Source organism: Halictus rubicundus, chromosome 10 (genome assembly GCF_050948215.1).
Source record: "Halictus rubicundus isolate RS-2024b chromosome 10, iyHalRubi1_principal, whole genome shotgun sequence".
NCBI lineage: Eukaryota > Metazoa > Arthropoda > Insecta > Hymenoptera > Halictidae > Halictus > Halictus rubicundus.
Genome location: NC_135158.1, coordinates 16,325,303 through 16,352,068, shown reverse-complemented (window position 1 = coordinate 16,352,068; position 26,766 = coordinate 16,325,303). Strand labels below are relative to the sequence as shown.

The window sequence follows — 26,766 nt, the reverse complement described above, 5'->3', positions numbered from 1 at the left end:
GTGGTTTCACAGGATTGGTCGAATGTATGCAGCACTTTTTACTACATTTACGAAATGAAATGACGTTTCTGATTGCAATAAATCTAACCAAAATGATCAATTGTGTCAGAAGTCAATGATTAACAATTAAAGAAGGCCACACGTGTTCATGTAAGTCGTAAGTTAAATACTGTTCACAACAATGTGTTTGTTATATTTTACTATAAATCGATTTAACGTGTTATCTTTGAATGCAGCGTGAAATCAATTGGTCTTCGAGTGCTCCATAGCGAAGAATATCGATGAAATTTTAATCAAAGTGAAACAATCATGAGGCCCGCTCAAAGAAGACAACAGGGCCTTCAATACGGTATTTATTTGCTGTGTTTGCAAGCTTTCAATTTCGGCATTGATAAAATTCCGCCGGCTACTTTGGTTACGATTCTTGGTCAAGTAAGTATTTTCTCTAATTTTACATACTGATGAAATGCCAATCTTGGATTAAATTTTACCTGTTTCTCCGTCTTTTTACGAAATATGTAGAGATATCTCCAACTTTTTTGGATTCATTGAAACAATAAGACGATATAGAAATTTCTATTTTACCAGGTCCTGCTGTACGTAGGTGTAATAAAAGTTCCTTGGAACGCGGAGGAAGTATGCATATCTGCGTTGAAAGTGTTCAAGCATAAAAACTGGAAGTCTTTTGTAATGTCAAGTTTTGAACATGGTTCGGACATGCACTTGTATTACAACATGGTATCTTTGATCTTAAAAGGCTCCTACTTAGAACCCATGTATGGAACGATGAATTTTATTTTGTTATTAAGCACTCTTACGGTCGGATGTAGCGCTATGTATGCAAGTTTAGGCTATGCCTTGATGCAATTGACAGGAGACTACGCGTACTACACTCAGTGTGCTATTGGATTTTCTGCGGTCTTGTTCGCATTAAAAGTAATTGTAGTTTGCGAGGAACAAGACAGAACTCACAATATCGGTGGGTATAGAGTTCCCAGTAAGACTGCTGTTTGGGTAGAGTTGGTCTTAATTCATCTTTTAGTACCACAGTCTTCGTTTATTGGACATTTTGGGGGTATTTTGGTTGGTTCTTTGTATTGTTATACTTTTGTTGGAGAAAGAATAGATAACATAATACATAATTTGACCGGTACTCCAATTATACACGAAGAACAATTCTACAGAAGACGAAATTCATTTTTTTTTTAATGTTTCGAATGAGAAAACTTACAATTTGAGGCTTCTATAATATTTCAATAGATTCGGAAATATTCATATCGGCGAATTTGACAATTATTTTAAACAAATTTGACTATCAAATTATAAATTAAAATATATTTGGACGAATGTACAGCACATTTACAAGTTACTAATGTTATCTTCGTGGCAGTACTCTAGTACCTTGTAGCTCTTATTTATTAATTAATACATTTAAGAAATCGATCAAAGACTTATTTAATGTACTATACATTAATCTATCTTAGAAAAAATTTAAATATTCATGATTTTGCTGAAGCCAAGTATGTAAATTATTTTTAGGGATGTTTGTATGTATATATATGTATATAAGAAATGGCGATTAATATATTCTTTACGCATTTGTTATATTGTATAAAACAATAAATTAATTTTCTATCAATACGACTGTTACCTTATTTACATTTGATTCAGCTTATATTCTTCTGCGTTACATAATACATTACAGATTATCTACATTTCGTAATTTATACAACTAATAAAACTGATTTATGAAAATGACTCTGTATTCTCTATACGTTTTTCAATTGTGAAGCGAAAATATAATTCAAATTATCGATCTCTCATAATTTCATTCACGGAATAACTGCAATCGTTCGAAAATCGAACGCGAGTAACGCGATTAACAGAATTTAAAAATTTCATACAAGTTGTACAATTTAACATTCGGTATTGTAGATCTCAGTTCTGGATTCAGAATTGAAGCCACTAAAAAAGATGCAACGACAATGGTAAATATATCACAGAAATATGGAAAATACAAGTTAACAAGCGAATAAAAAAAAAAAACTTACAAACTGTCCTATCATCCATTCTGTAAGGTATGTCGTAAAATATGAAGTATGAACACATTCTCTGCAACGACGTTAAATCACCCTGGATCTCTCCTGTAGTTAAGTATGACTTGATGTACGATTTCAGATCTAGAAAATAAAAATCGAGAATAGTTCCGGACCGAAGGTAGGAGAATCGCAATGAAAGAAATTCAATTAATTACCATGTTCCCAACTATCTATAATATACGAAATTTTTTGTTCAATTGCTTTTACGCTTTCCGCATTCAGCAGTGGATTCCTATTTTCCGTGTAAGACCGTCTCAACACTTGCGACGAAACAAGTTTGATTTGCCAGACGGAGAAACTGTTTGGTTCTCTCTCAATGATTTCTATGCTCTTTAATAAATTGACCCACAAAGGAAGAAGCGTGACTTTATCTTTTATCACGCATTCGTAAACAATTATGGCGAAAGTATGGAGGAAGTGTTTCTCGAACTCTGTCATGTCGAAGTGTTGTCCTTCCAACTTATACGAATAACTAGCATTTCTTAAACCAGTCGACAGTTCTGCAATTTCCATTTTCTCGGTGGACGAATCCGATCGTTCGTTCCAGCTGCCACTTATTCTTTCGGACACGTCGCTCAAGCTCTGTGTCAGATATCCAGAACTACTTTTAGCTAGACTACTGTACGACTGTGCGTTCAAGTTATTCTCGATATTAGTTTTATCTTTCTTAGGCCACTGTAAAAAGTACTTCACTATATTCAATACAGTTTTGTTGTTCGTAAATGAGGTGACAGATTCGGGGCGAGCAGCCCAGGCAATCACATTTTCTGTCGTTAACGTTTGAGCAATTAAACTCCTAAATCCCTGCAAACATTTAACAGCAATTAATATGTAAGCGATAATTAACTTTCGGTAAATATATGATTTACTATTTTAGACTATATTAAATAATATATCATTTACGTGAGGATCTTCTATGTACGGTAAGCAACCAGCTCTCTGTTTAACATCCAACGGTTCACTTTTCTTAAGCATGTTTTCAAGATGCTGCCAATTATGACCTTTCTCGAAAATAATCTCCCAATACCGTTCGTCTTTCAATTCGATCTTTTTAAGACTGGATAACTGTGGTAACAAACATGGCGATTGAAGTACCAAATCTTGTCCTTCAGCTTGCTTTTCCGATTCGAATGTTAAATGTACTTTGCTATAACAATACTGACGACTATCGATGTCCCTAGGTAAAATAACACGTGGTTCTGCAGCCAACACATACAGGTGTCTCAACGCTTGTAAATGATACCTACGAACCATAAAATCGATCAGTGACACACACCATCATAGTTAGTGTACCAATAATATTGCAAAAATACAAATTTTTGCGACTAAATTGCAGTAGCATATAAACCTGTTATCATTACTGTGAGTTGGAAATTTCGGGAAAAGAGAGATTATAAGTGCAGCTACTGCACTAGGACTATTTGAGAGAGTGTACATTCCTCCTCCAAGAAACAGAAGACCAAGGGCCATATGCGTTGCTAAATGGGAACCGTACGTAACGACGCTGCTTGCTGGACCCACACGAGTTCTCACGTGTCGGCATATCCTCATTATCTGTAAAATTATCAAAATTACAAACTGCCCGAACAACGTTATCACATGAAGGTGAACAATATCAAGTATCCTACCTCTAAATCACCCGATCCCGCCATTACAACAGCAGCAGCAAGTAAAGTAACATTTAAGCAGGTTTCAATAGTCGATTTCCCTGCCAACTCCGCGATAGTTTTGTGCGACAACGCCGTGAACATCTGAGCATAATTGTACAGAGTTTTAAAGGCATTTCTGTTGGCAGTGCCTGCATACTTCAAACCCAGGGCCATGCAGGCTCCCGCGATAATATTACAATAAGCTTGGCTGTATTTGAATGAATATTAGTGAGAGAATGAAAACAGAACGGAAATCATATAGATTCGATATACTAACTTCATGGTCTCCAAATCTACATTTTGTGCTATTTCGGATGTCGGTTTTTGTAGTCTGTATTTATAAACAATATTGGGCACGTGACTGGAAACCCAAGACTTTGTCGGCTCAATCTCATTCCAAAGAATAAGCGATTTTGCTAATATTCGCAGTAACAAGAAATCAGGTCGTATAAAATCAAGTAGATATTGAGTGTCAGGGGCCTGCATCCATTCTGCAACCGCCCGATTTCCGGTATTGAAGTACATAAGACCTAGAGCTATCGTTGCTCCGGGGCTCGTTACATCAATGTTTATAGAATCACCTTCTCTGATTTGATAACTGAAATCATTAAATAGATATATATATATATATAAACTAAAAGTTGCTGTATAAAAAAAAACCATTTCTGTAGTGTAATATAAACGAAATTAGTAAATCAGTACCTAGGCGATTTGTATTTGTCTTTCTGCGAACCAGTGAAAGGTCTAACATGTCCACCCACCATATAGTAATGTAAAGTGTCCGGAATACTAGTCAGGTCTGGCCCACCGCCGCTTCCCAGAACAACTAAACCTAATGCTAATCCCGCCGCTAACGAGTAGGACTCTCTGTCCACGCAGTTCTTTATTTCCGGTCCTGGCGGTCTACCTAAATTCACCCAACCATAATTAAATGTTCGATGAACTCTTGTAAGTGTATATGTATATACACTATATGCACATATACATATATATATATATATATAGTGCTTACCAATTTCTGATAGCAAAGCGTGTGAAATGTGCCTGTGAGCAGTACCTTGGTATACCAAACCAACTCCCATTAAGGCAGCAACCTGAACATTGTGTTGAACGCTTAGTTCGATACTTGTCGGTGGCAATAACGTTTCAACGTGAAGCGACAACAATTTAGTCATCGAAACGTTCATCGTCCCACGATGCGTCGCCGATAATCCCAGTAAAAGGCCAACGCTTGTAGCTTCGTGACATTCTACTAAATATTCGAACATGTTAAACGGTGCTAAATTCTTAAGATGTCCGTTCAAACCGAGAGCCATCAGAAAGCCTGAATGTTCGATGCCGAATTCTCCTTGTTGCTGCTTATTGTACACGATCCACGTCGAATCAATGTTTGACGCGTTTGGATGAATACGAAGCCCTGCGGCGACACCATTGTGAAACAAAGGCCACAAATTCATATTTGGAGGAACGTCGATGTGAGCCAACTCTACAGTGGTCCCACGAGGAGGTGCTTTTCCTACGAGAAAAATTATATTTTCGTCTAATCTAAATATGTAATGTATTCCTACTTGTTTCAGTAGGTTTTATCTCGTACCAGTTAAACACAGTCGTGGAATTGGCAATTGTTCTGTGATAATAGGCGTCGACGTTCTTAACGTAAACATGCCTCTGGCCACAGGAAGTGCCATCGTCCTCGTACACAACGCATGCAAATGCTTCTCTTGTTCTTCTATGAACTCGTGATCGCTTACGTCTGGCCTTTGTACGATTGCTATTCTCACTGGCTTCGAAGAATTAAGGAGTTTTCGTACTTCTGTTACCCTATGGTCTTTGTTGAACCTTAATTTTAACACAACGTCATCGAATTCCATGCCATCGTCTTGTTCGGGATCTTTGATGGAATAGTTTTTCCCTTCGTTCTCCGAGTGCTGATTCGATATAGACGATTTTAAATGCTTGTCCAACGCTGCCAAGTCTTGACGATCGATCAATTCGTATGCTTGCATCGGCCAGTTCGATGGGGGCCGTTCTCTACACCTGTACATCACATCTTTCAACAACAACGATACACCGGGAGGCAAAATCTCAAGATCTTTCTTAGTCATACCTGAAACCACAAATATTTCAAGTTACTAAAATTCGAGTTTCGAATGGAAAGCATTTCGAACATTCGATAGCTTACCCATTTCATGATATATCAACACTATCCTATCTATTGTAGAGTAGTCAACTTTTCGAAATATGTCTTTCTCGTGTTTGGCTCCATTCTCTTGGAAATCAATCCGGCTACCAACTGGTATTACATGTTTCACAAACTGATCAGTTTCCGGAACATTCGTTTCGTTTTCGTGTGCTATTAGCGCAGTTAAGAAAACGATATTTTTCGTTTTCGGATTCACTTGGCTTAGATAAGGGAACGGCGCCGTTTCTCTTTTGTTTAATAAATTGTCTAAAGTCTCAAATATATTCGGTGGCTTAGGCTGAATGTAATTCGGTACAGTGATCTTTGGCAAGTCTGTCTCGCCTATTTGAGATGTAGCGTCTCGTACGTGGCAAAGAGACGGAAAATCTAGAAAATAGTGATGCGAGTACATTTCGAATTTCAAATCTGCGCTTAACTGATACAATAACTGCGCGAGCAATGGTAAACTTTCCGACATTACACAATTCAACTTCAATTCTTCGTATAAGAGATGCAACGAGAACAGAACTAGCGGGAAATATGGAAATAAAATCGATTGTACGTTGATTCTTCCTGTGGTGTTCGATTCTGTAGCATTTGACACCGATATTTGACGAGTGCTGGACGTTTTCTGAACACCGAGTATATTTGAAACAAAAATTTGCGGGTTCCCATTTTTAACAGAATGCATCATGTATATCCAATCGTCGGTGGACCCAGAATTGTTTGTTTTCTGTTTTTTCGGTACCACCATTGGACTATTGCGTTCGGCAAGTTGATCGTTTTCGTTTCTTTGAATTAATTGTAACTTTTCAACCTCGTAACCCAATAATGTAAATAAAACTACCAGGAAATGATACCACTCTTGTTCTGATGAAAAATCTTGGGGCCCAGGAGCGTTTCGAGCTCCGTACCATTTGACTAGTAGCTGCATCGCTAAGTCTTTTTGTAGAACGCTTCTCAGCGTTTGCAAACATTTGGTAACTGCAAAGAAATATTAAATAGTTTTTTACTAACAGAACATAATTAACAGTTCAACGATTTCTTGCGTATAATATACACTTTGTGTTACCTAAAGGAGAGGTACTGGAAGTAGGTAAAGTAATTCGAAAATAATTCTTGTTACCATACTCTAGAGTAACCTTATTCCCTACTGCTTCTTTTAACACAAGATAATTCGAATCGACTAAAGAATTTTCTAACAAAATTGGAGGTCTTGCGCAGTTTCCTCCCACCGGACTTAACAAGTGCAATCCTTCATCGAATTTAAGATCGTGTGCGGTGCCGCAGTTTTGTGAGATCAGTGAACTTCGTCGAGGAAAGGGAGAGCCTAGTTTCGGATTAATACTGGACAGGAAATAATTGCATCCAGTTAAATTCGGAAGAATTCCGGTGACATGTAGTTTTCCCACACAAATCACACCGGAATACAATACCACTCCATTCGACAAATCCATTATAGCTATCATATGTAAATTCTGTGAAAAGAAGTAGATAAGGTACTTTACTTTTATAACAATTATTATACATGGATACGTAGAAAGAGGTATGAATAAATATACTGACTGGTATACTGACGGCATCCTTTGCCACAATGCTTGTCACCATGCCAAAAATAATTTGTTGTTGTTTATTAGTTTTCTCGAGCCTCACTAGGAAAAGTTGAGATCGTTGTGGCACCAAATAGCACAAGTAACTCTGCCCCACAAGATCCGACGATAAAAAAACTTTCGAGGCCCGACCAGACACAACTTCCCTTAAAAGGATGAAACGATTAATGCTGCTGTTATAGTTCTTTGATTAAACATTGTCTAACTTACTTTCTAGTTAAAGTCCATAGGAATTGGAAACACATAGGAAATCTGTAATAGGGTATGTAATGATGGGATTGTAAAGGATGTACAATATAGACAACCGGAATACTTACTTGGGAATTCCAACATTTTCAGTCCACACATGATCGAGGCAAATGTCTGGATACAACGGTTTACTGGATGCAACGATATCTTGCAATTGTATATTGCTACAACTTCCAACAGGACTATTCTGTGCGTGGCTCAATGCAGAGGCCATAATCGCGTGGTGTAATTTAGTGTGATGAATGACCGAAGTAGGCGGTGCTCCAAGCAATGGTGAAAATGCAGAGTGAGTAGGAGATTGACAACGTGAAATAGTTGCCATTGGACTCTGAGATCGAGAGTGTTGTTGCTGTTGTTGCGAAGGAGACGGTCCTCCTGAGCATGTTGTAGTATAAGATGTTCGAGAACCAAATGGACTGTTTGTTATACCTAGTCCCATAGTACTTAACTGCGGATTCGGTACTCCTAAATTGCAATTAGTCGAAACAGATATTAATAAAAGTTATGTAAAATTATTTAAATTTTGATAATAGAAAGAACAACGATTTACCAAATATACTTAGGTATCCCTTATTTGTACAACTTTTGTTATACGAAAGGTTACTACCGAAATTCAGCGGTGATGCGCTCGCCGACTGATTAAATATGCTAGGAGTAGTGTCATTACTTCCACAAACGATTTGACATTCTTCCGTCAACGCTTTACGAATTTTATATACAGAATGCAATCCAGTCTTTGTATCATATATCACAGCCAAAGATGGTTCAGAACTAGTAAATACAATTCTCTGATTCGAATCATACATGTATGATATGCTTCCTGCAAATATTATGTTCATATATAAAAATTACTTGAATTAATCTTAATATTATAAGAGAATGCACAAAATACAGTTGCAGTACCGTGTTTAATGAGCACGGGGCAAATTTCATCTAAAGGATGCATTAGAGAAAAAGCCACTGGTAAATTCGTATCGTTATGCAACTGTAATCTATTTCCATCTAATGACGTATACCTGCAAGCAATCAATAAAACTATAGATATTATTTCTTAATATTTACAATATGAAACGTTTAATGAACAGAAGCAAACCTTATCTCCGATGTAGGAACTTGCGACTTCTCTAATAAAATTCCATATTTTGTAGGCCAAACTGCAGATACCTATATCACAACACAGTTCTAAATTTAAGTCTAATAGAAAGATTTCATTTGTTATGTTGTTATATTTAACTTTTACCTGAAACTGTAAACTGGATATATAATCCTCACCAGTTTCTGTGAAAACTTTCAGAGTATAAGAATCAATTAAACATATACATTCTACCAGTTTATCGTTACACTCTTCGTCCTCTGATTCTTTCCCTTTCAATAGACGATTGGGTATACTGGTATGAAATTTACACCATAAGGCGTGTTTAATGTCTGTTTCACAAGTGTAAGTTGTTTGTAGCACTCGGGTATTTTGACTACCCTTCGAATGAATCGCAACTTTGCCCGAGCAATATAGTTCTTCTTCGCCGCACAAATCATTCTCGCGTACAATCCAGAAGTCTTTCTGCACGTTTGAATAGTTTTATTTGTTAACAATTCTAATATCAGAGATGGCTAATTCAACCATAATTGACCATGTAAAAAGTCGTCGACTTACCAGCGATCTATCTGAAATATTTACTTGACTAAATTTTTGTAATAAAATACTCTCTCCAGCGGTTGATTGGTTATTTAATGCTTGTTGCCTGGTAACTACTGGTTCAGGATGCCTTAAAATTGTTTGTCTCCCACCAGGAGTATACTCCTTCAAAGAGAAAATGACTCGGATGTAATTACAATAACATAATTTTATAACATTAAGTAACTGAAAAAATTATTTGTGTCGATTGTATGCTTGTTAACCTAAAAAAGAGTAGGTGACTTACCACCGGTTCTGAAGCGGCAATCATCTTCTCCCTAGTTTCATCCAGATTTGCAGACTATGATAATTAAAAACCAGAAAACACGATATTACGTTATTTATTTAAGATGATCTTGTAAAGTATTTTTGAGAATTTGATGTTGTTAAATGATGCGTCACTATGGACGTCGCCATATTCGAATATGTATACGCCGGTGTATACAAAAGTCTGTTACCAAAATGTACGATTCACATGTTTACACACACACACAAATATAAGTAAAAAATTTTTAACAAATAGAATTACAAGAATTATAAGAATAGAATTACAAAACATACCTTTTTGATAATTCTTCCTGAATTTTCTTGATCGCGGGAAACGTGGCATAATTGAATTGACGTTATAATTGTAGACTGTAGAGAATGCGATTAACCACTACTAACGACAACGATTATGTAGAACACGACGTATTTAGTCATTTATACGTGTAAATGTTTACAGATTTATTTTACCAAAGCATACATATTTACAAATACTTTGCAAAATTGATGTTACTGCAGGTAGAAATTACATTATTCTTTCCTTATAACGTTAAATCGATCGACTAAAGCACTTAACTTCTTTTTAGTTTGTTGAAAACTGATCGCTATGTTATATTAAATATAATAAAGCTATAAATAGTATAAAAAACATAAATACAAATATATATATATATATAAATTGTGAATGTGATATTTTAAAAATAAAGAATTGCAAATTTATAAATAAATAGGGATTCGATTTCGCTAAATACATCGAAATTGGAAAATTTTTCTATGTACATTTCCAAGGAACCGTAATAAATAATAGATATTTCGTAAAAACAGAATAAACATTTTATTTTTAAATTGCGACTGAAAATAAATATTAAATTCCTTTACAGCTATTCAAGTATAAAATAAATCATATTGCAGGCATGTTTCATGATTCCTTGGAGGTATTATTCTCGTTCGAAAGACAAAGTTAAAACGCATTTTAAAAGAAATTTCGACATTAACCCTCCGTATCCTGTACCAGAGTCATTCTTTTCATCTCGACAGCACTAGCTGACGATCGACTTCGCACCACGTAAAAACAAAATCGGATATAATTTAATTTCTTAAAACCATAGACAGAGAAAAATATACACTTTACACAAAATCGTAAAATTAAATGTAATACCTGCAACAATAAAAATATAGAAGAAATATCTTCTTTTTTAAATAATTTAGGAAGTTGTTCTTTCGTATGCATACAACAAAAATTCGAGTCAATATTAATAGCATATTTTTTTGTCACTGTATTAGCGAGTATTAATATAAGTCAAAAATGACTCTGGCATAGAATTTTGAGCTGCAAAACTCAGATGGTTAAAAGCATTAAAAGAGCACTGTCAACACGGTACATGTCGATCTTTGTGCCGAGTGTGCCATTATTTATGTGTTGTACTTAATTTATGTGTCATTGAAATCTTCGATCTTACTAAATTACATTCAGAATGTTTTACGATGAATTGCTCTTGTACCGCTTTCTTCGTATTCCCTTTTACTAACCCACATCTTCTTAAATGTATCTAAAGAAGCTAGAATGGATCCACCAATCCAGGTGCTGTATAATCGTTCTTGAGGCGCTGATATCTAAACATTACAACAAAATGATGACATTCAAAGAAATTATTCAAATAAGAAATCACATTTTAACGAAATATTATGCATACCCTAATTTTTACATCCTTTGGTGCCATTTTACGAATTTCCGATAACAATCTGTCACCAAATCCCTAATGTACAAACAATATATATATATATATATATACATATATTAAAATATTATTCATTCGTAAATGGATCTCAATAATTTCATACTGACGCAGAATAGCGTTGATCCACCGGACAAGACAATGTTCTGGAACAACACCTTCCTCAAATCAATATCAGACTTTTGAATGGAATATGTTAAGACTTCGTGAAGTCCTTCGCATTCTTCGCCGATCAAATCTGGTCTGAAGAGCACTTCAGGAGCTCTAAACCGAGCTGGACCAATCTATTGTAAAGAAGCATCATACTCTACATACATCACACGATACAAAGTAATTTTCGACTAGGTTCAATATACATTGTGACATTATGCAACTGATTTATAAAAATAAATTACACCATCAGCGACCTGTAGTTAGAATTAAGAAATAATTACCTCTAAGTAACTTCCGTCAGGCAAAACATATTGAAATTTCTCTGTTTCGATCGTTTCCTCTTTCTGAGGATTACTAGCGAGATAGCATGAACGTTCTTTGATTGTCCTAACAATTTCAAATTCTGCTGTTGTTTTGAAATTAATACCCTCTTTACGTAGAAGAAGTCGAAGATGTCTCGTAACGTCGCGGCCTGCTATATCGACCCTCATAATACTATGAGGCATAGCAAAACCTTCGTAGATAGGTACCGCATGCGTGACCCCATCTCCAGAATCTAAAACAACTCCTGTCGTTCGTCCTGTCGCGTATCTATCAAATTCGAAGAATAACAATTATATTTATTACAAAGCAATGTCTCCGAATGATATTGTTCCAAATAACAGATTTATAGATCGAATACCTACAGACTAAGTACTGCTTGCATCGAGATAAATAAAGCTGGTACATTGAACGCGTCGAAAAATATTTCTGCTGCCTTTTCACGATTTTTTCTTGGATTAAGAGGTGCCTCTGTCAGTAGTACTGGATGCTCTTCGCAAAATGTAGCTAATTGGTCTTTACCATATACGTAAGACCAAATTCTCTCCATGTCGTTCCAATCTGTAACAACTCCATGTTCCATCGGATAATGGAGAGATAAAAGACCACGATGTTCTTCCGCCACTGGACCCATAAACAAATTTCCATCCAAAGCACCAGCCATAACACGTGTGTGTTTTGGTCTTCCGATACTGTAAAACATTGTTGGTTCGATAACAAATAAAATAATATTTATCTGTTAACATAATTAGAGTGAAAAGTAAGTAGTTATCTTTAAATAGCTAATATACAAGTAATAATTAAAAATACATCTAATCGAAAAGAAAATTTTGAATTACAGCGGATATTCACTATACCGGGAATATTAATTAGATTGTATAGAATAATCTGCTTACTAGTTGGGAAATCTGCATTTTGGTATTTGATCACCTGCAAACCCTGCTTTGATTACTCCTGAACCCTAAAAAGTAGAAAAGATCACACAATCATCCAATGACCGATTTAAAGATACAGGAATAATAACAATTTCAGAAAGATCGTCGGATTTATTTGACACTCGACATGTTCGTAAAAAATGATATGGATTCCGAAAAAATCGAAAGAACTTCGTCCGCGAAATTGGATAATCTATTCGATGCCAATCATTTCAAGGAGAGAGTTCGAAATTTTGGAGTTACTTAGGAGCCGACATTATGGTATGATTCAATTTGACATACCGACACAAAGGACGGAAAAAATGAAACAATTTTTTAATTTAATGAGTCGCTTACGTTATCGATAACCACAGGCTGATTAATTATAACATCATAGGGCTCCATAATTATTTTAAAAATGTACTGTTTTATGTAAGAACTTTGAAAATGCACAACTGTAACCCCTCAGTCACACACCTATTCCCTGGTAAGGTTTGAAGGCAGTTATTGACAGCTAGGCGAAACAAAATCACTTCTTCCGATAGTTGCAAACAGGGTTGCCAACAGAAACTTCAGACGAATACACGAATCAACGAACCCGGAAAATTCAAAATAATATACGATGCAAGATCTTTGAAGTATAAAATAATGTATTTTATTCTACCACTGTTTTACATTATTTAGAAATATCATAAAGAAATTGAATCGCTAGTGATGTCGCATCGTTTGAAATATGACAAGGTAATACTAAACGATCATGCTTTATTTAAAAAGAATCTGTCTACTTGTAGAAGTTTGGTTTATAAAGAAAAAAGCAAAAATATATTTTAAACGTGTTTATTTTTAAGATAATTTAACATTACAGCATAGTTTTTGTTTAACGAATCACAGCCAAGATCTGAAAGTTGCTTATGTGTTTGACTATTTCGGTTAAAATAGGCACACGCTTTTCCTACGTGTAAATGAGCAAACAACAAACTCAATTATTACCTAAAAATCAACATGATATAAACAATTGGAAAACTAATACTGTGAGAATATAATTAAAAAATATCAAAATTATATCTCCCTGCTTCAATAAAAAAGTTACCTTAACGTTATTTGTGTTAGAGTAAAAAAGCAATTTAGTATTAATTTATTAAAATATATTGTAATCAAAGTCATCAAAATAGTCTTCGCACATAATCAAATTTGCATGGTCGCAATACGCGAGTGAGTGTCTGAACATGATTCTTGTGCACTCTAAATGCAACTCTATTGCATTGTTTTGTAAAACATGTACGCCTATATTTTCCCAAAATCTTCCTGTTATGAAAAAGAGCCTTTTCCACCCAAGCGATTTTGATCATTTATAGTATAGGATCTATTACATGTTCTTACATAAAGTCTTTTGATTCTGCTATTATTAAAGGAATATGTATGGAAATAACTATGTGTAGTATAAAAAGGAAATTAATAAATTTCTGCCATAAGTAGAACAATTAAAGCTGTCCAACCGGTAAATGGATGGCTTCCTTTGCCCTCTCCATGAACGTCTCCATAATTTTCCCACACATAGCCAGACTTTTTATATTGTTTCATGATATTTTGTATCAAATTCTGCCTTAAATCCTGGTAAACAGTTTTCGCTTTCTCTTGATATGGTCCTTCTATGTTGGAGTAGTAATGTGTTGCTCTTACTGTTAAGTAATTCAGATTCATCCAAATAGCTCCTCTCCAATAAGGAGCATCGTGTTCGGTATTATATTTCATGTACAACGGCGATGTCTTCGCGAGTGAACGTAGGCCATGTTTAGTCCAGAGAAGATTAGGATTCGTTAAATCCTCTAACACTTTGCCTAGTTGCGAAGACTCAGGATCGATGATCTGTAAAATATATGGGAATAACGAAACGTAACCGAAAGATGAATCCACATATTTTAAAGTTGGATCTTCTGAAACAACGCGTATCATTTCTGCTTGCACGTGGGACCTCGGAGGTGAAGGCTGTCTTCGTAACGATACTTTATCCGTATGCAAACCAAAATCAGCATAAGTCTGTGTATTTGGCGACCAATGTAGTTTATTCAATAAATTATTATCCGATAAATATTGATAGGTCTCCCGATACTTGTTGTTCGAGTTATTTATAATGTTGCTGATCTCATACAAGATATCGGCAGCAGTTGCGATCCAACAACGTAGATCAACGTGTCGTTCGTCAACGTTTGGATGGGACGCTCTTGGATAATCGTCTAAACCAGATGTGAGCGTTTTCGGATTCAATTCTCTATTCGTAATACCATCTCTGCCCCGCCATCGATACGTGCTCGGCAAATCTCCTGATTGCGTGGTGTTAAACCAATTGAACCACGTCTGAAGACGCGGATACAATTTATTGAGAAATTGAGAATGCTCATCTAATATTTTATTTTGATTGTGCTTCAGAATGAATTGCAACGTTAAGAAGAACATGGGCGGATTAGCATTTGTATTGATTTGAGTGACAAACTCTTCGGGAACTTTTGCCAGAGCTTCTTGACCTAAAATCATTTCTCTTGGTATCCAGCCTTCGACGTTCATCAAGTCGAACCAATGGTTTATAATATCTAGTTCAATTTCTAAATCCCACGTCGATATCAGTAACCCATGAAAACCCTCATCCCATAGAAAACCTCGTGGAAAAAAGCTTCTACTAGGTACAGCAGTATACAAAGGTGCTTTCCAGTAAGGCACAGGTCCTTTAGTATGTTGGCTTTGCACTTGCGAAGTTCCATAAAAATATCCTATGGAACCTACCATGTTCGATAGCGCCATTTTCGCAAATTTTACTTCCTCATCCGTGTAACCCTTCGAAGTCAATTTAAAAATCTCTTCAAATTTTTCATTGAACAATCTTCTCTGCTTCTCCAGAGCATACTCGTAATTTTTACCAATTAATTTGTCACCTCTGTTTATAAAACTACCGGACTCGTAACTGACTTCTATCGTGAAAGGAATCCTTCCTGTTATTTGCGATACAATAAAGTTTGCATCTTTCTTTTTTCCGTCTACCGCCAACGGTACTTGTTCACCTGCTAAAACTATGTGCTTCTTCGACGAACCTTTATGAGAGGCTACTCTAAAATTGTGAAGAACGGTTTCTCTCAAGTGGCTCAAGCCAGGAGCGACAGTTGCTAAAAACGAGTGCTCCTCTATACTCCCCTGCACTACATTAATATTTATTGCAAATGTTCCTAAACCTTGAGTATTTCCTTCTACACCCGTTATGCGTCTCTCATCGCCAAGACTGGCTTTAATCCAGCCTTTGGTGTGTTCGTCGGTGGCAGTGTAAAAGAGTAGAGAAATTTCTTGGCCATCTCGCATTTCTTTCTCGGACGTAACAGCGATCCTCGCTGTCCAGTCTCCGCCATGTTTGCCACCAAGTCTTTTAACAAATGTAGTATTCAAAATAGCTGAACCATCTATTATTTCTTGAATACCAAAAGTTCTTCCATCGTGTTCCAGCCATGCGTACCTGCATTAGATTTAAACAGCACACGTCATATGCATTCCTAAAATAACATAGATTACCGAATGTAAAGTTTTCTTTACCTATCCAATTTGTCTGCTTGTTCGCACCAATGTCTAAGGCCACTACCATCTTGATGCAATAAATGTGGAAAGTACCACATCAATCCTGTCACCAAAGAATGAGGATCTCTTGTTTTAAACCCAAAATAGACACCTGGACGATAAGTACCCCAGTATCTATCCGCAACATCCAAACCAGAGGCTGTAACTAACTGTTTTCGAATGACACAATGAAAAGGATATTGCGTTAATATATTTTATGAAATCATAATATTCTGAAATAGCGGCATGTGAAGCAGACCTTTTCTACGTCATAAGGTGTATTCACTCTAGTTTCCAGATATCCTTTGTAACTGAACCAGGCTGCAATGGCTATACATGCAGTTGTAATTGCAGTATTTAACATTGACATTTTAAACTTACTATCCTTTCTAATGTCGCTAGAATTTGGAATTTTGTTCTTTGTCTTTGTGAACTTCTCCTGTGTTTTACTCTTAGCCATATTAATTACCCTAAAAAGAATGATAAATACTATTTAGGTACATACTAGTAATTATAAGTAAAACGAAAACATATTTTTTCTAATAAAAATAAAACGATTTATACATTTTAAAAACATGTATATAACAATACCGAGGAAATTGCAATTTTTAAATATTTAAATATTGAATATTGAATATGTAGGTACCTTTAGTTTTAATAACGCAAGTCAGGAAACAAAAGTTTAGAATTCGAATTACGAACTTTGTTTTACATTTACGCGATCAATTCATTCCTTGAAGGTTATAGGTGATAATAAATTGACCACGTACCTGATAAGAACCGAAAAATAGAACACGCAGCAATACTTTTTAAGAAAAGTACGAAAAGTACGAAAAATAAACAACGCGTACAAATTACATTATTCTGTTTTACCGATTTTATCGTAAGGCCATATGAAGCAATAAAACGTAAAAACATGTGAGAAAGTAGCGCTACCTTTTAAATAATCTTAAGTATTCACAAGCAATAAAAGATCTAATTGTTACTACTATTTTAACGAACTATTAAGTTTTGGCCAATCGTTGCTATTAATTCATTAGATACAAGGCTACACCAACAGTTTGTCTCATAAAAGTCTGTTTAACATTTAAATTTTTATTTACCCAATTAGTTGCATATATTACAAATAAAGCATTTACTATCACACGGTAATCATAATGAGGAAGAGCTTATAATTATACTGTTTACATATTTATGCATGTAAATCTTTGATTAGTATAATTAGAATTCTATTATGCGAGCACATTGTTTAAATTTTCAAATGGAAATACTCGAGTATCGGTGTCGTTTGACAAAGTTAATCATAATATTGTCATGATTAAATGTTTTGTACACGTGTTCTTTTTCTATTTAGTTTTTGCTTAGCACATAATTTCCATCTGAATTTTAAGCAAGTACATTGTGTGTAAAATGGTCACTTAGGTAATAGAATGTATATATTATGATCCAGAGAATTTACTGAGATTAGCGAGTGTTGTGTATATGTGTAATTTATTTTGCTTAGGTCTAGTATCTTAAATATCTTATATATATATATTTTTAAAAATTTTGTTAAAACAACTGTATATATACAATGTTGTTAGTATGTAGATCATCTTTTTGAATATTATGACTAAACAACAAAATATTCACCTTACGAATAGAACTCAGCGTGAGACTGTGAATAACTATTTCTTAGTTTACAACATATATAACAGTAAAATATGTTCACAGCCAGTGGTATACATTAATTACATTGAAATGAAGAATACAACAATTAAACTTTCTCCAATACATTTTACATTGTTTTCCATAGAAAATCTTCTTTCAATAACGGAAATTATTTTTCAAACAATCGTGTCCATTACCTTGTAACAGAAACATGATTTGCTGTAAAAAATAAAACAACATGAATGAAGTAGGACCATAAATGTCGTTGTTTCATGTAAAAATTATATGTCGCATAATTGTATATGATAGATATTTTTAACAGAAAACTAATATTCGCTAAAATATGAAATAAATATTAATACCAAAATAATACAAAAAAATATATATATACATTCGTAGGAATGTTGATGGCATGAGGTACATTATTTTTTACTAAATCTACAATGTTTTTTCATACTCACTATATGTTACCTTTTTCCATAAATAACATTATAATAATACATTCTACGATAGCATATGAGATTCACCCAGAATGGTAAGTCTGTAGTGTTTCGCTACTTTAGGAATTAGTGTTAACATAACACTTTTTCTTCAATTACATGGAACATGTTACAAACCAACAAACATTATTTATTTCTTTAAACTAAGAAAGTGTACAACAGAAATGTTCCTTATTAAATATGAAGTTACTTTTTTTTTTGATTCTCTCTATTAAAAGTAACGATGCATGTAATCTTTAACTGGAATGCTTTATATTGCTATCTCGTGAGCTAATATAAATGTATACCAATAAACATCACATCGAGTTAATCAAATTTACATGGACAGCAATGTAAAGAAACAATGGAATATATATTATACATACAATCAAGAAAGAAACACAAGTAAAAGGTATCGTGAAAATTAAAATGAATGTGAACACAAGTTGCGCGTACATTGTGTGTACACAACATTTTATATATACACCTGGAAATGATTGTGTTCAGCAATATAACATTTTATACATTGTATGGTATTGTTTCTGTGAATTTCATTTTTTTTTCTCCTTTTAAGAAATATCAAACAGACTATTTTGTTGATTGTTTGATAACAAACAAAATTTACACATTGTTAGTACAGAAAATATGCATGGAGTAATGGTAAATTACTCAAAATAAACTAATACTTGTTTTGCAGAAATATAATATTTATACAGATCTGAAAAATATTGTTTGTTATGAATAGTGCCTCTAATATTCGTAAATACTTTCTATAACAATGTGATTAAGCAAATATGCAACTGTATCTACTATAAACCTCTCTTTACAAGTGATAACGTATCTTTTCACTATGACCATTGATACAATTGTATTATCCCTAAGTAAAAGCAAATATTTATCGATTTTATCTTCCTAAATTTATAGCCCAAATAAATCATGTAAGAAAAATGCTACTTCATTATTGAGAAATAATAATCTTAAAAGAAAAGAAAGAGTTGATTTTAAGAAATGCAACATAATACTATCATTTTCTCTCGGTGTGCCAAAAATAGAGAATTTTTAGCAAGATAGAAGGTAGCATTAAACACAGGTGCTTGTCTATCAGAAGATAAAATAAACATTAGATATTTCTGCGGCCAGCGCTTATAAATTAATATGGTCAAATGGGTCTACAGAATATTCTAATATTTTTCCTCCTCTTCATATTTGTGTTTGATGTTCAGGTATTAATATCGTTTGCACGAAAATGCAAATCCCTTTGTTTGGTTTTTGGGAATTCACGTTGTTGCAACGCAAATGGACAGCTGAATCGGCGCACTTTTCTGTTACATACCTCTATAGAATATATTTTTCATTACAAATTTAGTAACCTGCTGGTTTAAAAATAGTATATCAATAGTAATAGTTAAGAATTAGATATACCGATTAAACGTTAAATGAACATCATCGAAGAGTAAACAATGTATACATATAGAAAGTATAAATGCAAGATAGTCTTTAGAGGTATTTAACATGTATTAATTTCGAACAACGATGCGCTTACAAGTTAATGTACTCGATCGACTGACCACTTGCGTTGACCACGGTTCATTTTCTCAAACTGTCCTTACTACTTGCTCGGCTAGTTGAAGCTGTGCTAGATTCTCCAGGACCACCAGCACCTCCTGTATCTCCATTGATACTGGATCCAGCAAGAGATGCTGTTGGCGTCACTGGAGCTGAACGTCTTCTTACTTTAGTTAAAGCTTTATCTAATCGTTGTATAAATATGTCCACGTCCGATCTCTTCATTCCCAAAGCAGCAGCGGCAGTCAAATATGGTACCGGATAATTACTATTATGAGCTCCCCAACCTGAATACAATTTGATGGAATCAATTTTGAAGTATTTAACAGAACATAGATATAGATAAAGGGTGGGATGCAAACCTTCAAATTTATGCGAAGCAACATGTCTACATTCTAAACCTGTTATTACTCTTGTACCGCTAACATTTCGAAGGAATAATATTGAACGTAACATATGAATCTGTTGTAAACCATTGTGATGATTTAGGAATTGAAGAGTCATTCCCATTGATATCGGATTCCCTTTAGTGTCCAGCAATCTTTCGTCATACCTGGCTGCTAATTTTCCAAGCTCGTCTTTCAAGTACGAATACATTTCTTTGCGTTGCGTTATTAACTGCTTGTAACCAGCCATTCCTAAACTTAACAGTGTTATCATTACGTCCATGATCGAACTAGCGCTTGCACGACCAGGATACATTTTTGATATGCGATCTAGCAGCTTTTTATCAAACGAACCGACGATTGCACCGCCAACTGGCACCAAAAAATTCTTATCTGTGCTTTGAACAAAAGCATCGACACGGCCTCTTCGTGAGGCTTCTTGTATGAGATGCATACACCTTGTACTTTGTAAACTTCAAAGAAGAACATACAATATGACATGTGTTTTCAACATAAAATTATATTTATCTATAATAACCATAATATTTACCCATATGCATTATTTACTAAATGAGGAATGTTGTATTGAGTACAAAGCGCTGCGATAGAATCGATAGAGTCGCATGATCTGGGTGCAAAACAACTGGTTGTTGTAAGGACACAAGCGATGCTTTCACCTAAAGCTGCCATTTGAGATTCGAGTCTTTGCATATCCGTCTTCACTTCGTCCCCAACTATTTTCGTTTCGATAACAATCGGTTCTAATCCAGCTGTATATATCGACTTGAAACTTGATTTTTGATCGATCCTAGACCAGAGAACATATTTTGCTCTCGGTCTATCCTGTTTAAACGTAAGCATACATAACACCAAGCTCATGCCTGTAGCCATTGGTGATAAAAAACAGCCTGCTATACTTTTTACACCTAGAATAAAAAAATTTTTTGCAATGTAGTAGCGTGTTACGTATGTACAACAGAAATCCGGAGAGTCATTGTTCTTACCCATGTACCGAATTACTTCGAGTACCAAAGCATTTGTTAATTTATACATTAAACTACTTCCAGCAGCTTTTGGTTGTACTTCTTCCAAATCGCTCGATCTGCCTATACCGTGTCCCATTCGATAATGCCGTTTTGCAACAATGTTCGATATAATTCTGGCCTCGCGTTCTCCGACGCTACAGTTAGAAGGAAAATTGTTGCTATCCATTTGGGACAGGTCTGAGAGAAATGCTTCTATCGTTGTATCGTCCCATCCTTCTTCTGGCCATTTTTGCTGGTACAAAAAGAATATATACGATTAGTAATTATAATCATTGAGAAATTCGATTATTAGAAAATTGTTGTAAAATCTTACATGTTCGATGAACTGTCTAATAAGGTTTTCACGTGCTTTTTTTGCATTTAAACCTTGTTGTACATAAAGCGAAGGAATAAGCTTCTCTGCTAAACTGAACGCCTGATTATTCATCTTCTCGAGTTACCCAATTCTTCAAAATATTTAGGCCACAAATCTTAGGAAGCTTGATGCTTTAGCACACGATTGCTTTTAATAATTCATGGGTGGTTATTAGAACAACAAGTTTTGTAACAATAGTTATCTATTATTTAATGCAATTATATAACACCAAGGAGATGATATATACGTAGATGTACGACAATATCGAATACCACTAAGCAACTTGGATATATTTGTTATAAAGTACGATATATCAACTCTCGAGTGCTATAAAAAATGGAAAATGTATGTTGCAAAATAAAAACACAAAGTTTTAAAATCTTTAAAAATATTTATAATAATATTTATAATACAAAAAATATCGTGAACAAATGTAACATTGTACAATTTAAAAAAATATATAAAACTAAATCAAGTAACACGAAAGCAGCGAAAAAATGACTAGTAAACTGCGGATTTTATGCATTTTTCACTTGATTTCTACATACATATGTAGACGAATTCAGTCTCGGATAGAAAGGTATAAATTTCCAAGTAAATATCTAGATATCTGTACCGAAATGAATCGGAATTTGGGTTAAGATCCGCAGCCTACTTACAAAAAGTAGTGTACCACGAAGTAACAAGACAAATGTCTTTCATTAAAAGTCGTTAAAAAGGTGTACGATAGAAGACGAAGCGATGCTAAACGATCGTAAAGGTTATGTGTGTTTGTATCGTTGAAATAACGATAGCCGAGTGCAGAAAGAAGGTAAAAGAATGAGTGTCTGTCACAGTAAGAATCACGATCACGATCACGATCACGATCAATGGGAAAAATGAAAGAAACACCGTTGGCTTCCTGAGCAATAGTGTCGCGGGGTGGTCCAAAGCGTTGGAGAGTGAAAAATGGGTTGGGCTACGATGAGGTTCGAGTGGCGGTGCATCTAGGATCATGCACTACCTGACACATTCCCAAACGGTAGTCCGCGCCGTGATTCGATGCTTTTTCTATTCCGGTACTGGGTTGTTTGTTGCGTTCTCAACGAAACCGAGCGAGCACGCAAACGGCTCGCTGCGTGGTCATCCGGATGAACGTCGGCGGACACCACAGGGCTGTTAGGTTATGTCGCGTCGAGGTCACCTAAATCGGATTAATTTTACGCAATACAGAGGATGCAACGTAATTGTTTGGCCACGGGGGCCTCGGGACTGCGTCTCGGAGTGTCGTCGGTGACACGATGTGCACCGCGGACGCGTGGAGAATCGCGAAATTCCTTCGTTACGGGATTTTACCTCGAATTATGGCGTTCAGACGACAACGGACGGACGGGTTAAGCACGGCGCTACGAACGAATTTGTCCGCCGCCTTTACAAGTCCAAGTGACACGCGTGCGATTGGCAACTCAACTGTCCGGCAGGTGCATCATTTACTGATAATTACCCTCTTCCTTCCTTGCATTGAAATCACCGATCATCCACACGCCGATACCAATAATGGACGTGTCCGTAATGCCGAATCAGCAATTTTTAAGTATGTCATGTGTATTCTACAACACTTTTATATTCGTTAACCCATTAACGCCCGCTGCCCCATTTTCATCACTATCCCTTCAATCTTTCATAATCTTCGCTCTAATCCTCCTTGTTTCCATGTTAGAACCACCTTGTCTCTTTTCTTTTTCTTTTTCTTATTTTTGGAAAAAATTAACCGAATCTAACAAATTCGGGTGTTAGTGGGTTAAACTTTCTAGCTCATAGTTGTCTGTATTTTTTATTAGATATACCTATGCAACTCTCGTATTCTCTCGCGTCTAAACGTTTACTGTCGTTTGCAGGTACTTGTATGCATATGCGTATAGTTTGAAACGCAGTTATTTTAAAACAGTTAACATTGTTTCGATATACATATAGATCTATGTATGCATATATACATATGTAGTTACTCGCGCGTATATAGATAACGTTTATTTATTACCACGCGACGATTTCATTCTACCGTCACATTAATTGTTTTCATTTAACTATCGCATTTTCTAATTTCACATATTGCAATACTACATGTACGTACATTTGATTCCGAGTGCCATCTAAATGTTCAAATATTTCATTGAAATTCGTCCCGTCGCCACGAAGTTTGACAGCACGTGTCAACTTTGTATTCGAATATATTTCAAGTTTTTCATTTCGTGCAGTTTGCCATTCCTAACGTACAGTCTGTCGCATAAGTATTACGTAATCGTTCCCTCGGAATTGTACACACTCGCAGGAAAAAAGTAATTGCTATTAATGGTTTATTTCAAGACAACGAGCCTTAAAGACGCGTGCTTGGAATCCATCGAGCATAATTTATTTGCTAAACTGCGTATCATTATGCAAATAGGAATGTTTGCTTTCGAAGAAATTTGTGGGTTTTCTAAACGCATCGGATACGCAGTCTACATATTTATCTCGTACACACTGTATCGTTACGCGCATATTAAAATGAACTTTCCGTTCAGCTCTGTTCACGGAAGGAAATCGGGTTCGACTCGAATCAATTTTCCCGCCACGGAAGTTTCGATAGTGTCGAACCAGATAGGAACACTTCGATTTTCTATATTGGTATACTTGCGCGGAGGTCAACGCGTTTCAGTGAACTGACCTCACAGTGCGTGGTGCGGTTTGCATTGGGAGTTGCGAGTTGCGAGGCAGTGTGGAATTAGTGCTCAAATGACAGGTCGTCGTGCCGCGTGTCGGTCTTTAACCAATACAAAAATAATATTCTGAGTCGTATTCGGAACTCTGTGTGAAGCGTTGAATGTATATTTTTTTAAGAAATCCCACCGCTGTAAGTAGAATCATAGAAGAAAGGATTCGCGCACCGTTGCTTTCTTTCAGCAGCTAATACTATTTCCAACATAACAATCAAACAGCATTCGTATTCGATTACTTCGCGTGTACACATGTACTTCGGTTTCCGCGATAACAGACCGGTGTATTCAACTGACACAAAAACATGGGACAGAGGCGTTCGAATCGTTCGTTTTTCTTTCGTTGTGTGCTTTCGTTCTGCAACAACAATGGAATGCAATAGCGTTTGCTAATGTCTCTTTGCGATAATGTCTTGTTCAATTTGTTGTCATTGTTACAAACCGATTAGCAACATTTTGTTCCATGCTCGCGATCGTCGATTCCGAAGAAAGTCAATTTTCATAAATTCGTGGAAGGCTGTTCGGAACTGAACTGTTTCGATGTGTTTTCGTTCGTTCGTTCGTTCGTGCGTTCGTGTAAAATTTGATCATTGATAAGCGTTACAGAAGATTCATCTTCGATGTACACGATGCAGACACCTTTGATTTATTAATATCGCGGCGCCTTCGCTGGATTCTCTATGTAGAACTGTAACGTTCGGTAGTGGTAATTATGGCACTTCACCGGGAATACGCACGTTCGTAGGACAAAGTCTGAAGTTTAACCGGAACAAGGGACTTGGACTTCGTTTAACAGGAACGCGTGTTTACTTGCTGTTGTAATTCTTCCGCCAGTTAATGGATAAATTGATGACTTTTTCGTTCTCATTGTTATTGTTGTAGTCAATCATGGAATTGGATAATTGCAATTCGCACGGCGATCACGAAAACGGACCCAACACGCCTCAATACGAAAATGATCCCAGCGGTACAAGAAAATATTATCGACAAGCTAGTCAAAGGTAAGTCAACATTTCTTCCAAATCATTCTCTCGAGCCAATTGTTACCAGTTAACTGCTATCTGGACGATTCTTCCTCCATTCGTAATTAACGAGAAAGACTGGAGGAAAATTGTGGTACAACTAGATGGGAATTGCGATTAGACGAATGAATGAAAAGGATCTTTAATGGATACGCGATCTCGAAGCTTGACGTACCACCAAATAATGGTTATCGATCTAATTAAATCGTTGAAATTGATTGCGCGGAAACTCGTTGAAACGTTAATTACCGATCGTTTCAAAATGACGAGGATCATGTACACCGAATATAGTAGTAATTTCAGTTTCACCGTCGGAAAAAAAAGAAGAAGAAACCGTGAAGATTTGAGTGACTCGCGGCTGTGAACGATTTTTTGATCGATCGAAATCACTTATAGATAAAAGCGCGCTATCGCGCAGCAAGCGACCAGATTTTACGATATTATTCGTAAGATGTTCAAGGCCAGTCGAAACATCCTACGCACTGTCAGACGCGGCTCGATCATACGCGCGAAAATAACTCGTTCAACTTAACATTAGAACTACCGGATTGGTCGGAGTGACTAATTTCTGCTATCTCGTTTCAAAGTCGTTCGAATCGTGAACGAAAATGTTTTCTCTCAAACGTTACTCGATTTAATGAACTGGTCGCGCGATGGACAACCGAGGCGTAGATACGCGTTCGCAGAATTTTCCTTAAATTGCGTAGTATCAGCAGTCGTGGCGTTCCACGAGTTAAAAACGAGCTGTTAGTCGCGGTGTTAACTATCTATGTATGTATGTACAGTGTGACAGCCGAGTGGATATTAGATTTTGCTTGTACAAGTTCTATATCGAACATGACGCCGCGATATTATAATTATTAGACTGCGAAAAATATTTAGGGTGAGTGGAATTTCAAACGGTGGATAGATTGATTAGAAGAATCGAGGAACGTCAACGCATTTCTTACGACTCAATGAAACCACTAAAAAGAGAAAGAAATTCCTGTCCGATTCCTACGTTTTGCCGTTAATGCGAACAATTTTTATCTCGCACGATGATAATTAGCAGTCTAATAATTATAGTTGAATTGTACGCGACCAACAA

At 35.7% G+C, this 26,766-nt stretch overlaps 6 protein-coding genes across 21 annotated transcripts in view; 2 read left to right on the top strand and 4 right to left on the bottom strand.

Moving 5' to 3' along the window:
- Positions 1 to 12: 12 nt before the first annotated feature.
- Positions 13 to 1,641, top strand: LOC143358304 (rhomboid-related protein 4). Of its 2 annotated transcripts, none has more exons than XM_076795343.1 (3): positions 13 to 150; positions 237 to 432; positions 589 to 1,641. In XM_076795343.1, exons 2-3 carry the CDS (start codon positions 310 to 312, stop codon positions 1,207 to 1,209), a joined length of 744 nt encoding a protein of 247 aa, XP_076651458.1. In that variant the 5' UTR covers positions 13 to 150; positions 237 to 309; the 3' UTR covers positions 1,210 to 1,641. The 2 variants fall into 2 exon arrangements, with proteins under 2 accessions (XP_076651458.1, XP_076651459.1); XM_076795344.1 differs by having other exon boundaries at positions 20 to 157.
- Positions 1,314 to 9,891, bottom strand: Shtd (anaphase promoting complex subunit 1). Of its 2 annotated transcripts, none has more exons than XM_076795304.1 (20): positions 9,709 to 9,891; positions 9,441 to 9,587; positions 9,030 to 9,347; positions 8,883 to 8,953; positions 8,693 to 8,805; positions 8,340 to 8,609; positions 7,858 to 8,254; positions 7,497 to 7,686; positions 7,003 to 7,408; positions 5,931 to 6,914; positions 5,343 to 5,855; positions 4,761 to 5,264; positions 4,451 to 4,655; positions 4,026 to 4,346; positions 3,728 to 3,956; positions 3,448 to 3,653; positions 3,003 to 3,342; positions 2,255 to 2,903; positions 2,052 to 2,180; positions 1,314 to 1,965 (listed from the first exon to the last, which is right to left on the bottom strand). In XM_076795304.1, exons 1-20 carry the CDS (start codon positions 9,730 to 9,732, stop codon positions 1,880 to 1,882), a joined length of 6,102 nt encoding a protein of 2,033 aa, XP_076651419.1. In that variant the 5' UTR covers positions 9,733 to 9,891; the 3' UTR covers positions 1,314 to 1,879. The 2 variants fall into 2 exon arrangements, with proteins under 2 accessions (XP_076651419.1, XP_076651422.1); XM_076795307.1 differs by having other exon boundaries at positions 9,465 to 9,587.
- A 645-nt stretch (positions 9,892 to 10,536) lies between these two features.
- Arp1 (Actin-related protein 1) lies at positions 10,537 to 13,368 on the bottom strand. Of its 2 annotated transcripts, XR_013082878.1 has the most exons (8): positions 13,207 to 13,368; positions 12,832 to 12,896; positions 12,301 to 12,627; positions 11,896 to 12,205; positions 11,572 to 11,745; positions 11,420 to 11,482; positions 11,086 to 11,339; positions 10,537 to 10,712 (listed from the first exon to the last, which is right to left on the bottom strand). XR_013082878.1 is itself a non-coding variant. In XM_076794363.1 (7 exons), exons 1-7 carry the CDS (start codon positions 13,252 to 13,254, stop codon positions 11,196 to 11,198), a joined length of 1,131 nt encoding a protein of 376 aa, XP_076650478.1. In that variant the 5' UTR covers positions 13,255 to 13,368; the 3' UTR covers positions 10,537 to 11,195. The 2 variants fall into 2 exon arrangements, 1 of the variants encoding a protein (XP_076650478.1); XM_076794363.1 differs by having other exon boundaries at positions 10,537 to 11,339.
- A 302-nt stretch (positions 13,369 to 13,670) lies between these two features.
- Gcs1 (mannosyl-oligosaccharide glucosidase) lies at positions 13,671 to 17,455 on the bottom strand. 3 transcript variants are annotated; one of them, XM_076795246.1, is made up of 4 exons: positions 17,380 to 17,455; positions 16,703 to 16,913; positions 16,423 to 16,613; positions 13,671 to 16,345 (listed from the first exon to the last, which is right to left on the bottom strand). In XM_076795246.1, the coding sequence occupies exons 2-4, from the start codon at positions 16,901 to 16,903 to the stop codon at positions 14,302 to 14,304; spliced, it is 2,436 nt and encodes an 811-aa protein (XP_076651361.1). In that variant the 5' UTR covers positions 16,904 to 16,913; positions 17,380 to 17,455; the 3' UTR covers positions 13,671 to 14,301. The 3 variants fall into 3 exon arrangements, with proteins under 3 accessions (XP_076651361.1, XP_076651359.1, XP_076651360.1); XM_076795244.1 differs by lacking the exon at positions 17,380 to 17,455 and adding an exon at positions 17,090 to 17,370; XM_076795245.1 differs by lacking the exon at positions 17,380 to 17,455 and adding an exon at positions 17,214 to 17,370.
- On the bottom strand, positions 17,453 to 24,424 carry Secs (Sec synthetase). 3 transcript variants are annotated; one of them, XM_076795262.1, is made up of 8 exons: positions 24,036 to 24,059; positions 23,409 to 23,514; positions 22,929 to 23,108; positions 21,884 to 22,072; positions 21,529 to 21,802; positions 21,075 to 21,450; positions 20,501 to 20,997; positions 17,453 to 20,425 (listed from the first exon to the last, which is right to left on the bottom strand). In XM_076795262.1, the coding sequence occupies exons 4-8, from the start codon at positions 21,995 to 21,997 to the stop codon at positions 20,160 to 20,162; spliced, it is 1,527 nt and encodes a 508-aa protein (XP_076651377.1). In that variant the 5' UTR covers positions 21,998 to 22,072; positions 22,929 to 23,108; positions 23,409 to 23,514; positions 24,036 to 24,059; the 3' UTR covers positions 17,453 to 20,159. The 3 variants fall into 3 exon arrangements, with proteins under 3 accessions (XP_076651377.1, XP_076651378.1, XP_076651376.1); XM_076795263.1 differs by lacking the exon at positions 23,409 to 23,514 and having other exon boundaries at positions 24,036 to 24,424; XM_076795261.1 differs by lacking the exons at positions 23,409 to 23,514; positions 24,036 to 24,059 and adding an exon at positions 23,261 to 23,399.
- The window catches only part of Nt5b (5' nucleotidase B), an 18,933-nt gene continuing 15,281 nt past the window's right edge, over positions 23,115 to 26,766 (top strand). For 4 of the 9 annotated variants that reach the window (XM_076795250.1, XM_076795249.1, XM_076795248.1 and 1 more), the window contains exons 1-2: positions 23,115 to 23,385; positions 25,540 to 25,658. In XM_076795250.1, coding sequence (XP_076651365.1) covers positions 23,206 to 23,385; positions 25,540 to 25,658 — 299 coding nt within the window. In that variant the 5' untranslated portion in view covers positions 23,115 to 23,205. Of the gene's footprint in view, positions 23,499 to 24,540; positions 24,795 to 25,539; positions 25,659 to 26,766 lie in introns of those variants that run through there. The other 5 variants (XM_076795253.1, XM_076795252.1, XM_076795251.1 and 2 more) reach the window with 5 other exon arrangements.